This window comes from Cherax quadricarinatus, chromosome 58, assembly GCF_038502225.1.
Source record: "Cherax quadricarinatus isolate ZL_2023a chromosome 58, ASM3850222v1, whole genome shotgun sequence".
NCBI lineage: Eukaryota > Metazoa > Arthropoda > Malacostraca > Decapoda > Parastacidae > Cherax > Cherax quadricarinatus.
Genome location: NC_091349.1, coordinates 12381245 through 12397677, shown reverse-complemented (window position 1 = coordinate 12397677; position 16433 = coordinate 12381245). Strand labels below are relative to the sequence as shown.

At 39.0% G+C, this 16433-nt stretch overlaps 1 protein-coding gene and 1 long non-coding RNA gene across 8 annotated transcripts in view; one reads left to right on the top strand and one right to left on the bottom strand.

Moving 5' to 3' along the window:
• LOC128697976 (centromere protein F) overlaps positions 1–16433 on the bottom strand; it is a 266000-nt gene that overhangs the window by 231753 nt on the left and 17814 nt on the right. For all 7 annotated transcript variants that reach the window (XR_011393629.1, XM_070097610.1, XM_070097611.1 and 4 more), the window contains exons 5-7: positions 7693–7790; positions 3743–3923; positions 1478–1624 (exon numbers count right to left, since the gene is read on the bottom strand). Coding sequence is in view for 6 of the 7 variants with exons in the window: in XM_070097610.1 (XP_069953711.1) it covers positions 1478–1624; positions 3743–3923; positions 7693–7790 (426 nt within the window). In the remaining variant the exon portion in view is untranslated. The remainder of the gene's footprint in view (positions 1–1477; positions 1625–3742; positions 3924–7692; positions 7791–16433) is intronic.
• The window catches only part of LOC138854423 (uncharacterized), a 147889-nt gene that overhangs the window by 128560 nt on the left and 2896 nt on the right, over positions 1–16433 (top strand). The window lies entirely within an intron of this gene.

The following is a 16433-nucleotide window of genomic DNA, read 5'->3' as shown; positions in this document are numbered from 1 at the left end:
TTAGCTTGTTTTGTCTAGTTCGAAATTTAACAATTTTTTTTTAAACACGTTGGTCGTCTCCCACCAAGGAAGGGTGACCCAAGAAAGAGAAAAACAATTTCATCATCATTCACACAATCACTGTCTTTGCAGACGTGCAGATACAACAGTTCAGATGTCACTCCAAACATCATATGATAGGTAAATACTTATTAACCTTTTCAGGGTTTCAGACGTACTAGTACGGCTTGCGCACCAGGGTTTTTGACTTACTAGCACGCCTAAATTCTAGCGCCCTGAAATCTAGTGAAAGCTGGTAGGCCTACATATGAAAGAAAGGGTCTATGTGGTCAGTGTGCGCAGTATAAAAAAATCCTGCAGCACACAGTGCACAATGAGAGAAAAAAAAAAAAAAAAAAAAAAAAAAAAAAAAAAGGTGTTTTTGGATTAAAACAGCGACTTTGCACTGTATTTTCATATGGTATTTATTGTTGTATTCTAGTTTTCCTGGTCTCATTTTATAGAATGGAAGACATATTACAGAAATGGAGATGATTTTGACTGGTTTTATAATGAAAAGTACCTTGAAATTGAGCTCAAAGTAACAGAAATGTTTGATTTTTACCAAAGTTCAAAAGTAAACAAATCATGCTAAGTGTCCAATACACGTCAACTGGCGAGTCTAATATTCTTTCACAAGTGCGCTGATATTATTTATACTATTTCTACACTAATGCAGTAGTCTGCGTAACAGTAAATCTTCGGTTAGTGTGACTTTGTAAATGGTCTAAGTCGGACCGAAACGTCGTCGTAAGCTTCTCTCTTTTATGTGCGGGTTATTTGTGTATCGTTCCAGTCACGGTATTGTGCCTTTTTTTTGTTAGTAAATCTTCTATTTTTTGTGAGAATAAAATTCAAAGTGGAAAGCAAAAGAATGTAAGAGGGGCGTGGAGACATGACTAATGAACAGAGGAAATGTTATTTTAGTGCCAGGAATGTCTTGTTTATTCTGGACCCTACTTGGAAATTGGCATCTTTTGAAATGTGTGAAATTGGCAAAATTGCTAAATTCTGACCACTGTATTGGATAGTTGAAATTGATAAATGGGTAGTTTCTTGTTCTCATTCGATAGACAAAATGGAGTTCTAGGAAAATAGTTAAGATTTTTGTCAACTAGTACACTAGAATTGGCCAAAAATAGGGCTCAAAGTGGGCAAAATCGCCGATGCGTAAACATCGTCAAGACCACTAACTTCACGAGAGCATAATCCCGTAAATTTTCCATCAAATTTCATACTTTTGGTGTCATTATGATCGGGAAAAGATTCTCTATCTTTTCATAAGAAAAAATATATACATTTTTTTTGAAGTTTGGGCAACCCTGAGAACAAGTCTGGGAGAGGGCCTGAGGGCCTGGGGACCCTGGGGGACCCCGGGGACCAGCTAACAATTTTTTTTTTTTTTTAGTGTCTCTTAAAAGATAAATAGTACACATACCTTCCAGCTCCATCTTATATTGTTCAACTGCCCTTTCCAACTCCTTTATATAATCATCATTAGGTGTCAAAGAAGAAGTAGACAGAGATGACAATGAGTGAAGCTTGCTTTGGGATTTAATGGGATTCCCTTCACTCATTCCAAGAGCTGGTTTGGAAAATAAAGATGCATTACTATTATAGTATTTATGCTTCAACACATTGAAGTATACTAACCATGAAAACAGTAATTTAAATTGAAAACAATTGTACAGTAATCAACACAATGTTTATAAGACATCAATGTAATAAAAAAAAAAAAAAGGCAACAATATTTACAGGACATAAGTGAGCAATACATACATTAGGGATAAGCTGCTGTTCAACACATTATTAAACTTAGAGAAGGCATATTATTGCATGGGAAGGGAAGCAATGTGCTAAGAGTTGAAAATGCACGAAATAGATTGTAGGTAATTAACCCTTAAACTGTCCAAACAGACGTTCAAATTCGTAGTGCTACAAAAGTAGATCTACTTTTTTTTACATATTTTCAAATATAACAAAAAAAAAAAATGTAGATAAAAGTTTTTTTTACACGTTTTCAAATGTAAAACAAAAAAGAAGATCTACATTTTTTTACATACTTTCAAATGTCGAAAAAACTTATATATACGTTTGGACCGTTTAAAGGTTAAAAGCTGCAATTCCCCCCCCCCCCCCTTTTTACACAAATTTTACAGGCTAAGAGCTGTTATCCTAGCTCATTCCAAAGCCCAGCTCTATCTAAGGTATGCTAACATCCACTGGGATGAGGCCAGTTTCAGGCCAGAAATAGCTTGAAATAGAACTCAAAGTGGCAGGGATCTATGTTTGGTAATTTTCTTGTGGTAGGGAAGGACCCCACTAGCCCTGTAATAAAGGACCTGAGACTGCATAAGCTATTTTTTTTTTTTTTAATACACCAGCCATCTCCCACTAAAGCAGGGGGACCCAAAAAAGATACACTTTTACCATCATTCACACATAATTAGTCTTTGCAGAGGTGCCCAGATATGACAAGTTTAGATGTCACTCCAAACAGCCAATATCCCAAACCTCTCCTTAAAAGTGCAGGCATTGTACTTCCCACATCCAGAACTCAAGTCTGGCTAACCGGTTTCCCTGAATCCCTTCACAAAACATTACCCCACTCATGCTTGAACAGCTCATCAGGTCCCAAAAACCACTCATCTCCATTCACTCCTATGTAACATGCTCACATATGCCTGCTGCACATTCAGGACCCTTGGACACAAAGCCTCTTTTACTCCCATCTTTCCTAGGACAACCCCTACCCCTTCTCTCCTCCACTAAAGATTTATACACCCAAGTTATTCTATTTTGCTCCATCTTCTCTAAATGACCAAACCACCTCAATAACCCCTCTTCAGCCCTCTGAATAATATATACTTTTTAACTCCACACCTCCTCCTAATTTCCATACTATGAATCCTCTACATAATATTTACACCCTACACTGCCCTTAGACACGACATCTCCACTGCCTCCAGCCTCCTCCTCACTGCAGCATTCACAACCCATGATTCACACCCATATAAGTGTTGGCACCACTATACTTTCGTACATTCCCTTCTTTGCCTCCATAGACGACGTCGTCTCCACAGACACCTTGCTGCACCACTCGCCTTTTTTCCTTCAATTCTATGGTTAACCTTGTCCTTCAGAAGCCCATCTGCTGACAAATCTACTCCCAAATATCTGAACACATTCTTCATTACTCCGTCCCTCCAATGTGATATCTAATTTTTCTTTACCTCCTCCCTTCAATGTGATATCCAGTGTTTCTTTACCTAACTCGTTTGATACCCTCATCACCTTACTCTTATCTATGTTCACTCTCATCTACGTTTAGTGCATACTCTAAATCTTTTATATATTAAACTGCTTATATTCCATTTATGTGCATTGGTTTCTTACTCAGGATAATAAAATGTGTAGAATGTATATTAATTACTATACATAGCTGGAACAATTAACAGCCTACAGTTAAGAGAAGAAACCATAGAGGAAGTTTCAGTTCATCCTGACCAATATCAACTCAGGATACATTGAAAAGTAATCTGAAGTTTCTTCTCCAAACTGTGGGTTAATTTTGAAATATAATTATATTCATTTAACACTTAAAAACATCAATAAGTTTTGATTTTTAATTAAAAAACTGCATCAGTTACCTAATCAGTCAAGTCAAAAACAGTCAATTATGAAAGTTCAAATACAACTGTACCTTTAATATGGGGGCCTGTAAAAGGTGTTTTAAATGGATTTTCTTCACTTGTCTCCAATGCCTTTCTTGGTGTTGTACTTGGTGTACGTTGACTCCATTTGTTACCTCTCTCACTTCCCCAGAAATCCCTGTCATCATCTCCCAAAGAGGAGGTTGATGAAGTGAGAGAGCTGTCTAAGCTCTGAGGAAAGGATGAGATGACATTAAATTTCTAGATCAAAATTAAAAAACAATAATGAATCTTTTCATTTTCCCATTTCTTCACTGTAGTTATAAAAAAAGCACACGAAGTTATTTTATTGGAAAAGTTTCAGTCCTAGAACAATGGTCAGGTCAAATGTCCCAGAACCAAAATATTTCTTAATAAAATGACCTAGCATTTACATAGTGTCTTCCTTTAACCACCTGTCTGTATCACATACCATTTTCACCAAAGTCTGTGTTAAAAACATGGAAAAGGAGTAGAATGTGGGAATGACCAACTCACAAGTTTATAGCAACAATGATCAAAATTTAAAATATTTTGTCCGAGATCATTTATTCCTAGGATTACACAAGTGTGGAATGTGTTTGTACAGCATAATGACAGCAATGACAGCTGACCAAATGAAATCACTGGCACACAGAAGACTCCAACTTCATCCTATTCCCTATTTTTGTCTCAATAAAAAGGCTTTCAAATGAGATGATGATAGCAGCTCTTAGCTTGTTAATGAAGGTAGGAACCCTTAACCTAACCTTGTAAAACCATTATGAATAAAAAAACAAGGAGGAGAGAAAGAGGGGGTAATGAGCCTACAAAACCAGATTTAGTATTTATCACAAGTACATCTGACATCTATGCAATAGAATATGAGAACTCCCTGGGTGTTAGTTATCATTCAGTCCTAAATTTAAAGTACCTAGTGGAACTAATGGTAGACTGAAAAAGTGGATGGTGGAAAATATGAGAAGCTAGCCTTCAGAGGACTCTTTAATGGAATGAGAGTATTCCCGAGTGCAATGCAGTGGAGAGGAGAAGGTCAGTGGATGAGATGGAGTACCTAGCTGGAAAATGCAGGAAACTGAAAACCTTACCCAGATGACATGGAAACAGACAAGACAAAGACAGCCCTTGGTTCAACCTGATGCAGAAATGGAAGAAAAAAATAACATGAAAAACTACAGAAAGCTAAGGACACATGATAACAGATTGTGATGTAGTTCACTATGCTTGTGAGGTCTCTAAGGGAAACCTAATTAACCAGTAATTGGTCACACCTTGCCTTGGCAAATAGCTGTCTGACATGCCTTTTGGCTTATGTCTCAGGTCTTTTGTTCTTGACGGCGTCAGATCTCGGCGTCAGGTCAAAACACATGGTGCACACCTCATTGTGGGGGGTGCCTGAAGGACCATATAAGCTCAAGGAAATAGCTAGAGAGGTAGATTCAAGCAGAGCTGCTGCCGGTGTGCAGCGCTCTGAGCAGCAGATTCTGGCAGAGCTCTGGCCCGTGTGCAGAGCTCTGAGCAGCAGATTCTGGCAGAGCTGCTACTTGTGTGCAGAACTTTGGGAGAGGGCTGCTGGAGAGTGTCTGGAGGAGAAACTGTTGGAGACACTGGGCAGAGTACTGGCTGGAGCAGTGCTTGGCTGTGTAGGTCTTGGGACCTATGGCTAGAGTGTAACCGAGTTCCTGTGGTGAACTGTCCTCTGAACTATATTGTAAGTTATATACACTGTTTTGTCAGTTTATTTTATTCCTTGTCTCACTGCTTATGTGTACCATCCCCATTTACCTAAACCCAATAGTGTTCCCCTGTTCCCAAATATATTATTGTACAAGGACTTGATAATAAACTGTGTTTGAATAGAATAGTAATATTCACTGTCCCCTTCATTTATTCTTTTAGTCATTAATTTATTTCAAGTACAGAGAGGGTGAGTAGTGTGGTGGTTGTGATAATGAGAGGTGATGGTCTAGTCACCAGTGACCTCACATTACCTCCGCTCGTCGCTCGACTCGCCACTCCCTGCCTACTCCCTCCGATTACTACCTTATTTACCAATTATCTGTTCATTCCATTATTCCCCTACATGACAAGATCAGTCAGGCATGAATATGCTAGGGTGAAGAAAGAAGCTGAGCAACAATTTGAGCGACATAGCAGCAAGAGCCATGTTAAAAAAAAAAAAAAAAGCTTTCACAGCCACAGATGACAAAAAAAAACAGGATTTGACTGAAGAAATACAGCTCATAAAATATGATTTGTAAAGGTCAAATGATTTGAAGAGGTCTTCTCAGTGGAAACAGGGACAATACTAGAAAGCCTAAGGACAGAAGACACCAACAGGTACAGGTACTGTATGACATACCCACAAAACTTTTGATGGACCTAAATACGTCAAATGCAACGGTACCTGAGAAGGTGTCACCATATATTCTATGAAAGAAACCAGAGTGTCTGCATCACCAGATAGATCTACAGCAAGTCAATGGACACTTGATACATATCTGGAAGACAACAAATGTAGTCCCCCACACTTAAGAAACAGGAAGCATTGAACTACAAACCAATTACTGTGACATGAATACCGTGCAAGGTAATCAGGAAAGTGGTAGAATACTTGAAGAGAAGTGGTGTCAAAAACAATAACCAGCACAGGTTTAGAGATGACCAATTTTGTCTTATCAACCTGTTGCAGTTCTCTGATAGAAGAAAAGGATGGATAAAATGCATTTACTTAGACTGTAAAAATGTGACACTGTACCCAACAAGAGGATGAGACATAACTCAAGATTCAGGCAGGAATAACAGAACATACTCTAGCATATCAGAGTACTTCAGGGTATGGAAACAAGAGTGATTGCCAAGAAAAAAAAATCAGAATGTGGAAGCGTAACAAGTGGAGTTCCACAAGGATCTGTATTAGGGTTAGTATCGTTTCTGGTTTATACGAGACATTCCAGATGGCACTGAACTACGTGTCTCCATTCATTGATGATGTAAAACTAATTCAAATAAAAATAGATGAAGAAAGAGAAAGGCTCCAAATGGATCTGGACAACCTGCAAGACTGGTCAGAAAAGTGGTTGCCTGAATTCAACCCCAGCAAGTACAAAGTCATGAAAACTGGGGAAGGGACAACAAAACCAAACACAAGGTATAGACTTGGTGAACAGAGGCTGCAAACTTCACTAAAAGAGAAAGACCTATTAGTGACCATAGTGTAAATTATATCATCAGAAGCTCGCATCAACCAAATTATCTCTACAGTCACTGCTCATCTGACGAATCTTGGATAGCCTTCAGGAATTTCAAAGCTATTCCAGGCTTTAAATAACATTTGTCAGGCCCATCCTGGAGTATGCAGCACCAGTATAGAACCCACACTTGAAAAAAATCATGTTAAGAAACTGGAGGCTTGTTCTAGAGCTAAGGGGAATGAGCTATGCAGAGGCTAATTAAATTAAACAAGACTGGAGGACAGACGAACCAGGGGAGATATAACATTTAAAATCCTTGGAACTGATTGGGCAGACAAGAAGAAACAGGTACTCAAGGATGCAGCTGGAAGTTAAAGATGCCAATGAGCTCCAGGGATGTCAAGAAGTATTTCTTCAGTTTCAGAGAGATCAGAAAGTGGAATGATCTCAATGAAGAAGTGGCTCCATAAGTAGGGCCCATGAGGCTAGGAATGAATCTGGCAAGAAGCAAGTTGAGAAGTGGGCTAGGAGTTACAATTCAACCTCACCCACATACAGGCGAGTACAAGTTACACTGAGAGCCATACTTAGTTTATGCAGTCATTAAGATGAGGTATCATGGCTCCTCCCATTAATACATTTACTCAGAAAGACATTAAGAATTATTATTATTTTCTGTTCTGGCATACTAGCATACATTAAAAGAAATTACGTAAAAGAAATCTAATTACACACTGAGGAGCTAAGATTAGTGACTAATACAGTACCTGAGCTTGAGTCTTTTGTTCACCCAACTGGATTTGTAAACTTCTGTTCTCCTGCATCAGCTCATCCACTTTCTTCCGTAAGCTATTCACTTCCTCCCCTGGAGATAATGAGTGTGTTACCAAATATTCATGCAAATCAATAGTGGTTAACCCTTGATTTAACAGACTAATAAGGAGGAACAGATGTCTGGTAATGGTTACTGTGGTAGATAGGGATAAGATTGTAGGTAGTGATCATAACAATAACAGATAATTCTTTGACCAACTGGCCCAACAGATTTTGTCCCAAATTTCTGAAATATGTTAAATTACGCTCTGTTAAATTGACAGTTATTGTATATTCGAGAAAACAAAGTAGTGGGATCAAAATTATTCTATTTTCTTTTCTTTTTTAAACAACGGTTGTCTCCTACCAAGGCAGGATGACCCAAAAAAGAAAAACACTTTCACCATCATTCACACAATCAGTATTTGCAGAGGTGCCCAGATATGACAGTTTAGATGTCACTCCAGCCAATATCTCAAGCCCCTCCTTTGAAGTGCAGGCATTGTACTTCCCACCTCCAGGGCTTAAGTCCAGCTAACCGGTTTCCCTGTATCTTCTCACAAAATATTACCCTGCTCACACTCCATCAGCTCGTCAGGTCTGAAAAACCATTCGTCTCCATTCACTCCTATCTAACACGCTCACACATGCACCATTCTCTCTAAACGAGGAAACCACCTCAATAACCCCTCTTCAGCCCTCTGAATAATACTTTTGTAATTCCACACTTCCTCCTAATCTCCACTCTGAATTCTCTGCATAGTATTTACACCACACATTGCCCTTAGACATGACATCTCCACTGCCTCCAGCAGAATTCACAACCCATGCTTCACACCCATATAAGAGTATTGGTACTACTATACTCTTGTACACGAGGCCTGGTCACAGACCGGGCCATGGGGGCACTGACCCCAAAATCCCTCTCCAGGTACATATACATTCCCTTCTCTGCCTCCATGGATAACATTTTTGTCTCCACAGGCACCTCAATGCACCACTCACCTTTTTTTCATCAATTCTATGATTAACCTCATCCTTCATAAACCCATCTGCTGACAAATCTACTCGCAAATATCTGAACACATTCACTCCTTCCATATTCCCCCACCTCCAATGTCATATCCAATTTTTCTTTACCTAACTCGTTCAATACCCTCATCACTTTACTCATATCTAATCAAAATTATAGTACTTTATTACCATCCTGTTCATTTTCTCTCCACATTAGCTCATGCATATACAGTCACACATCAATATTCCAAAAATGCTGATACTACAAGCTTTCCAGTTAACTAATTTCTGTATTAAATATAGGTGACAGTAACACTGTGGGGCATAATTCTTCCCACCTAGTAATGAGGAATACCCACATGCATATAACTATATATTGTAACTACCAGTTAATGCTACTCTGGTGATCACACAAGACTGAACAGGCACCTAAGTTTTCAAGAGAATACAGAATAAGAATCAGGAAAGGGAGCTTCCTTTAGAATGGCATAAAGAGGAATCAAATTCATCACGTTTTGATTCATCACGAATTTTGCAAGTTTGTTTTATTTGCAGGGTATGAACTACAAATTCATCATTATGTCTTTCAGACTCAGTATAGTACCATGGGTCCTCACATGCACCTACCAACCACTCGTGTGTGGCCTCCATAGTCAGGGAATGCTTCTTCATCTACTTGAGTGACATTATCATTAATTGCTCAATATCACTTTCAAAGTCTATGAATCTTCATTTGGCACTTCAGTCATTACAGACTATGCATTCCTTGCAGCACACCTCTGACAAAACAGTGAAAGCACATGATGGGAAGAGTTTCCTCTTTTTCGGGTCACCCTACCTCAGTGGGAAAGGGCAAGCGTAAAAAAAAAGGGGGGGGGGGAGGCCTCTCCACTTCTTCAGACAAGCAGACTTTTCTCAGTTGGGTACAAGAGCTGAAGACATGGGAAGGAGTTCAACACATGGTGCTTATATTTTGTAGCTCAAAATATTGTACTCGGCTATCATTAGGTGATGAACCAGTCCTCCTTGGCTCTATATGAACACGGCCAAAGAGGCTCTCCTAGAGTATCTTGAATATGCTCTTCCAAAGTATCCCCAGGACCTATCCTTCCTTAAAATCCCCTCATGATGGACATCTTTTCCACAAACAATGAATTGTCAACCGACTAGTAAGAATGGGTTTCCTTTCCTTTTATCATTAACACTTGAGGAGGAGGTGGCGATGGTTTCATGCATTGCCCTCTTGGACAACTACTGCAGCCTCATTGACCAGTGATGTTTTCAATCTTGGTACCTATGGACCCAGAGCCAGCCTTAGCAAAGGAGGGACCCAATTGGGAACAATTTTGGTGGGCCCCATGTATGGAAAGCAATCAAACTGTGCGCTTAAAAAATGCATGCAAGTTAATATACCAAGCAGATGTAAGCTACATTTTAATATAAAACTGCATACATGCAAGCCTACAAGTAACAATCAAAATTTGTCAAAGTTTAAACTCCTGCTAATTTCAGATTCAATGGACATAATTGCCAAACTGTTCAAACATTCTTGCTGAATTGATGATCAGTTTCAGCTTGGAAAAACTCCTTTCTCCAGGTGCTCTTTGTTTTTTTTTTACTTCATGTTGTTGTGTGTACTTGATAAGCCAAGAGTAATTACACTTTAGCGCGGGGCCCAATTGAGAGCAATCGGTCCAATTGGCTTAAGGCCGGCCCTCTATGGGCCAAAGGACATGATACATTTCCAACAAAATTAATTTGTCCCTGACTTTGGAGAATCACCTATTCTGGTCCTGTCACATTTGACCTTTGCTGTTATGAGAAGCTAATCTCCAATCAGGGTCCAAAGTCTCCAGGGAATCTTGTGATGCCCTTCAACACCTGGGATGTCCTGCAACTTGGGAGTGCACTCTTATACCACAGCCCCAACTCTAGCTTGCTTTAGAATAGTGGGCAAACCTGCAAACTTATTCTTCACGGTATTAGCGTATCACACAAGCTTCTCGTATGGGAAAACTTTTACATTCATGATCTGGTGCCCCTCTTTCCGAGCATTACTAGAAACTGCTCTCAAAGGATCCTACCAGATCAGCATCAGGATATCTTCAGTCCAACCAATCTACTACCTGACTCCGTTGCCTTGAGAATTGGTAATCTCATTAATAAGAAGCTTTTTCACATTGCATACAACCAGTTCATTCTTTCAAGAAAAGAAAACCATACAATTTTAACCCTTTCAGGGTCCGTCCCGTAGATCTACGGCTTTACGTTCAGGGTCCAAACCGTAGATCTACGTCATGAGCTCAGCTCACTCTGATAAACTGTGAGTGGTAAATTTGGGCCTAGATATGAGAGAATACATCTATGTGGTATGTGTGCACCACATAAAACAAATCCTGCAGCACACTGTGTATAATGAGAAAAAAAACAGACCATGATTTTCGATTAAAACAGCGACTTTGCAGTGTCTTTTCGTATGTTTTTTATAGTTGTATTTGTGATTTCTTGGTCTCATTTGATAGAATGGAAGACATATTACAGAAATAGAGATAATTTTGATTGGTGTTAGCACTGGAAATGGCTTGAAATTGAGCTCAAAGTGGCGGAAATGTCAAATTTTTCCCGATGTTCAAGAGTAAACAAACGACCTCACACGTCTAATACACGCCAGCTGGTGGGTCTAATATACATTCACAAATGTGGTGATGATATTTATACAATTATTACAATATTGCATAACAGAAAATCTTCTATTTTTTGGTGTGAATAAAAATTCATTATGTGAATAAAAAATCAAAATGGAATTTATTTGTAAAGCCTCAAAACAACTAATGAACAGAGGAAATGTTAGTTTAGTGCCAGGAATACCTACATTTTTTATTCTGGACCCTATTTTGAAATTGGAATATTTTGAACTTTGTGTTAAATTGGCCAAATTACCAATTTCCGGTCACTTTATTTTGTAGTTGAAACAGTTGACTTGGCGATTTCTTGTGCTCAATCGATAGAATAGAAGTAATACTAGTGAAATAGCTGAGAATTTGGTCGACTGGAATAATGTAATTGGCCTAAAATGGGAGTCAAAGTCGGCAAAATCGCCGATTCGTAAATATCGCTGACACATCAAAATTCACGAGAGCATAATTTCGTCAATTTTCCATCAAATTTCGTACTTTTTGTTTTATTACATTCACAAAAAGATTCTCTACCATTTCATAAGAAAAAATAACAATTTTTTTTTTTGAAAATTCTTGAACACTGGGGCACCACTTCAGATTTTGGCCTTGGACCCTGAAAGGGTTAAACATGAAAAATACGTACTATGTGAAAATAAAAAACTAATGAGTAATAAGCATATAAAGAAGCCTAGTGTACAAGCAATTTTACAATACCAAAAAAGTATATTTCTGATAAGTGCAAGTCTAGAGAAATGCAAGCTGAGAGAATTATAAAGCTCTACCAGCAATCAATATGGACTTGTCATAATAAAAAAATTAATTGCAAATTGTGAAGTTATGCCATTTTAAGCAAGTCATGCAAAAAATTCTGATAAATCTTTATCAAATTACTACTAAAAAAATCAACTAAAGCATAATCTACTTACAAAAGATGAGTCACAAAACACAACTACAGGTAATGAAGGAAGACAGTTTGCACATTTTTTTTTTTACTCAAATTGTTCAAAATAACTCTTTTGTAAATGATACTTAAACAATGCCTGGTCAATAAGGTATAGTAATTAGTATAGAAATTTTAAATCCTAACAAGTTCATATTGTCAAAAGAATGCACAACATGAAAACTAATGTAAAAAAGACTACAGTGGTACCTTGACATACAAGAGCCCCAACTTACGAGTTTTCCGAGTTACACGTAGTCGCTCGGTTGATTTTTTGCTTCAAGTTGCAAGCCAAAATCAGAGTTACGAGTGAGCTTCAGACATGCTGCCACTAGTTGGCAGTGTATCTGAAGTCAAATCCAACTCTATACCCAGAGGAATGTCAGGTACATCGTCCCATCCCACATGCTCTTCCAAGATATAACTGGAAGGATAATACTCCCCCACTAATCCCAGATTATACTGAGGCACCTTGTCCCTTGTTTGGTTCTCATATCAAATTGGGGAGGAGTATGGAAGAAGTGAATGTTTTCAGATACTTGGGAGTTGACATGTCGGCGGATGGATTTATGAAGGACTAGGTTAATCATAGAATTGAGGAGGAAAAAAAAGCGAGTGGTGCGTCGAGGTATATGTGGAGTCAAAAAACGTTATCTATGGAGGCAAAGAAGGGAATGTATGAAAGTATAGTAGTACCAACACTCTTATATGGGTGTGAAGCTTGGGTTGTGAATGCAGCAGCGAGGAGGCGGCTGGAGGCAGTGGAGATGTCCTGTCTAAGGGCAATGTGTGGTGTAAATATTATGCAGAAAATTCGGAGTGTGGAAATTAGGAGAAGGTGTGGAGTTAATAAACGTATTAGTCAGAGGGCTGAAGACGGGTTGTTGAGGTGGTTTGGTCATTTAGAGAGAATGAATCAAAGTAGAATGACAGAGCATTTAAATCTGTAGGAGAAGGAAGGCGGGGTAGGGGTCGTCCTCGAAAAGGTTGGAAGGAAGGGGTAAGGGAGGTTTTGTGGGAAAGGGGCTTGGACTTACAGCAGGCGTGCATGAGCATGTTCGATAGAAGTGAATAGAGACTAATGGTATTTGGGACCTGACGATCTGTTGGAGTGTGAGCAGGGTAATATTTAGTGAAGGGATTCAGGGAAACCGGTTATTTTTTTTTACAGCCGGACTCGAGTCCTGGAAATGGGAAGTACAATGCCTGCACTCTAAAGGAGGGGATCGGGATATTAGCAGTTTGGAAGGATATGTTGTGTATCTTTATACGTATATGCTTCTAAACTGTTGTATTCTGAGCACCTCTGCAAAAACAGTGATTATGTGTGGGTGAGGTGAAAGTGTTGAATGATGAAAGTATTTTCTTTTTGGGGATTTTCTTTCTTTTTGGGTCACCCTGCCTCGGTGGGAGACGGCCGACGTTAAAAAAAAAAAAAAAAAAAATCTGGGAAAGAGGTAACCTCCATTTCAACAATCAGAGCTTTTCCAGAAACATTAAGTTGGGTAAAGTAGTGATAATGGTGGGTGGAGTAGTGAGGGTGGTGGGTGGAGTAAACAATATTTATTTATAAATACATTTTTCTTATTTAAAATTGGGGTATTTTTTGGGGGGCTGGAACAGATTAATGGCATTTCAATTAATTTCACCAAGGAAAATTTATTTGATATATGAGCAAAGCGAGTTACGAGCTCGGTCACGGAATAAATTAAACTCGTAAGTCAAGGTACCTATGTATCTACCAACTAGTCAAACACCATGTATCTCGAGTCTTCTGTGGCAGAAGCAAGCCTTGGCTTTCTTCTCACCTGATCTATCGTATGATTTAGTCTTCTTTTTCCTTCTCATTCATCACTTGATAATGGTCCAGGATGAACCAAAATGTCTCCTAAAGTTTCCTCTGCAAATTGTGAACGAGTTGTAAATTTTCTCAGCCACGGTATTATGACTCGTTGCTTTCCTCTAATTCTACTATGAATGATACTTGAATCATCTATTTCAACATTTAACATTTACCAGAATTTGGCAGAGAATACACAGCATTTTCTGGCATGAATGGCAGTTTTATTTTTTTTGAGTGAAGTGAAAATTGGCACTTACAGAACTCCCACTCATGATGACTCCAGCACTATACAAATACAGTATAAGTTCCCTCTTTTTCTTTTTAGTAAGCTATATGGGAAAAGGGGTTACTAGCCCACTGTTCCAGGCATTTTAGTCGATTTTTACAACACGCATGGCATGCTGAGATAAGATTCTTATTCCACTTCCCCATGGATATAAAATGAAAAATACTAAGAACAAGAGCTATTAAGATAAAATCAAAGAAAACTCAGATGAGTGCGTATACATAAACATGTACATGTGTGTGTAGTGTGACCTAAGTAAGTAGAAGTAGCAAGAGTACCTGAAATTTTGCACGTTTATGAGAAAGAAAAAAAAAGACACCAGCTATCATCATGTAAAACAAATACAGGCTTCCTTTTTACACTCGCTTGGTAGAATGGTAATATCTCCCTGAATGATTGCTGTCTACCAACCTACTACCTTATTTTGCTGTAAAGAGTTTTTATGAGGATAGCGAGGCTCAGGTTAGGGTGTAGGAGAGAGGGAGATTACTTCCCGGTAAAAGTAGGTCTTCGACAGGGATGTGTAATGTTACTATTGTTGTTTAATATATTTATAGATGGGGCTGTGAAAGAAGTAAATGCTAGGGTGTTGGGGAATGGGGATGGATTAAATTATGAGGCATCAAGTACAAAATGGGAGTTGACAAAGTTACTTTTTGCTGATGATAATGTGCTTAGGGGAGATTCTAAAGAAAAGTAGCAAAGGTTTGTGGACGAGTTTGGGAGGGTGCGTAAAGATAGAAAGTTAAAAGTGAACATAGATAAGAGTAAGGTGATGAGGGTATCAAACAATTTAGATAAAGAAAAATTGGATATCACATTGGAGAGGGAGTATGGAAGAAGTGAACGTTTTCAGATACAGTGGACCCCCGCCTTACAATATTACATATTTCATTCCAGAAGTCTGTTCGGTTGCCGTTACCGAACGAATTTGTTCCCACAAGGAATATTGTGAATTAGATTAGACCGTCTCAGACCCCCAAAAATACACATACAAAAGCACTTACAAAAATACACTTACATAATTGGTCGAGTTGGGAGCTGATCGTAAGGCAGGGATCCACTGTATTTGGGAGATGGCATGTCAGTGGATGGGTTTATGAAGGATGAGGTTAATCATAGAATTGAAGGAAAAAAGGCGAGTGGTGCACTGAGGTATTTGCGGAGACAAAAAAACATTATCCATGGAGGCAAAGAAGGAAATGTGTGAAAGTATAGTGGTACCAACACTCTTATATGGGTGTGAAGCTTCGGTTGTAAATGCTGCAGCGAGGAGGCAGCAGGAGGCAGTGGAGATGTCCTGTCTAAGGGCAATGTGTGTGGTGTAAATATTATGCAGAAAATTCAGAGTGGAAATTAGGAGAAGGTATGGAGTTAATAAAAGTATTAGTCAGAAGGCTGAAGAGGGGTTGTTGAGGTGGTTTGGTCATTCAGGGAGAATGGATCAAAGTAGAATGACTTGGAGAGCATATAAATCTGTAGGGAAAGGAAGGAAGGCAGGGCAGGGGTCGTCCTTGAAAAGGTTGGAGGGAGGGGGGGGGGGGTAGAGGTGGGAGGGAGGAGGGTAAAGGTTTCATGGGCGAGGGGCTTGGACTTCCAGCAAGCATGCGTGAGCGTGTTAGATAGGAGTAAATGGAGACGAATGGTATTTGGGACCTGACGAGCTGTTGGAGTGTGAGCAGGGTAATATTTAGTGAAGGGATTCAGGGAAACTGGTTATTTTCATATAGCTGGACTCGAGTACTGGAAATGGGAAGTGCAATGCCTGCACTTAAAGGAGGGGTTTGGGATATTGGCAGTTTGGAGGGATATGTTATACATGTTAATATATGCTTCTAAACTGTTGTATCTGGGCGCCTCTGCAAAGACAGTGATTGTGTATGAGCGAGGTGAAAGTATTGAATGATGATTAAAGTATTTTGTTTTTTGGGATT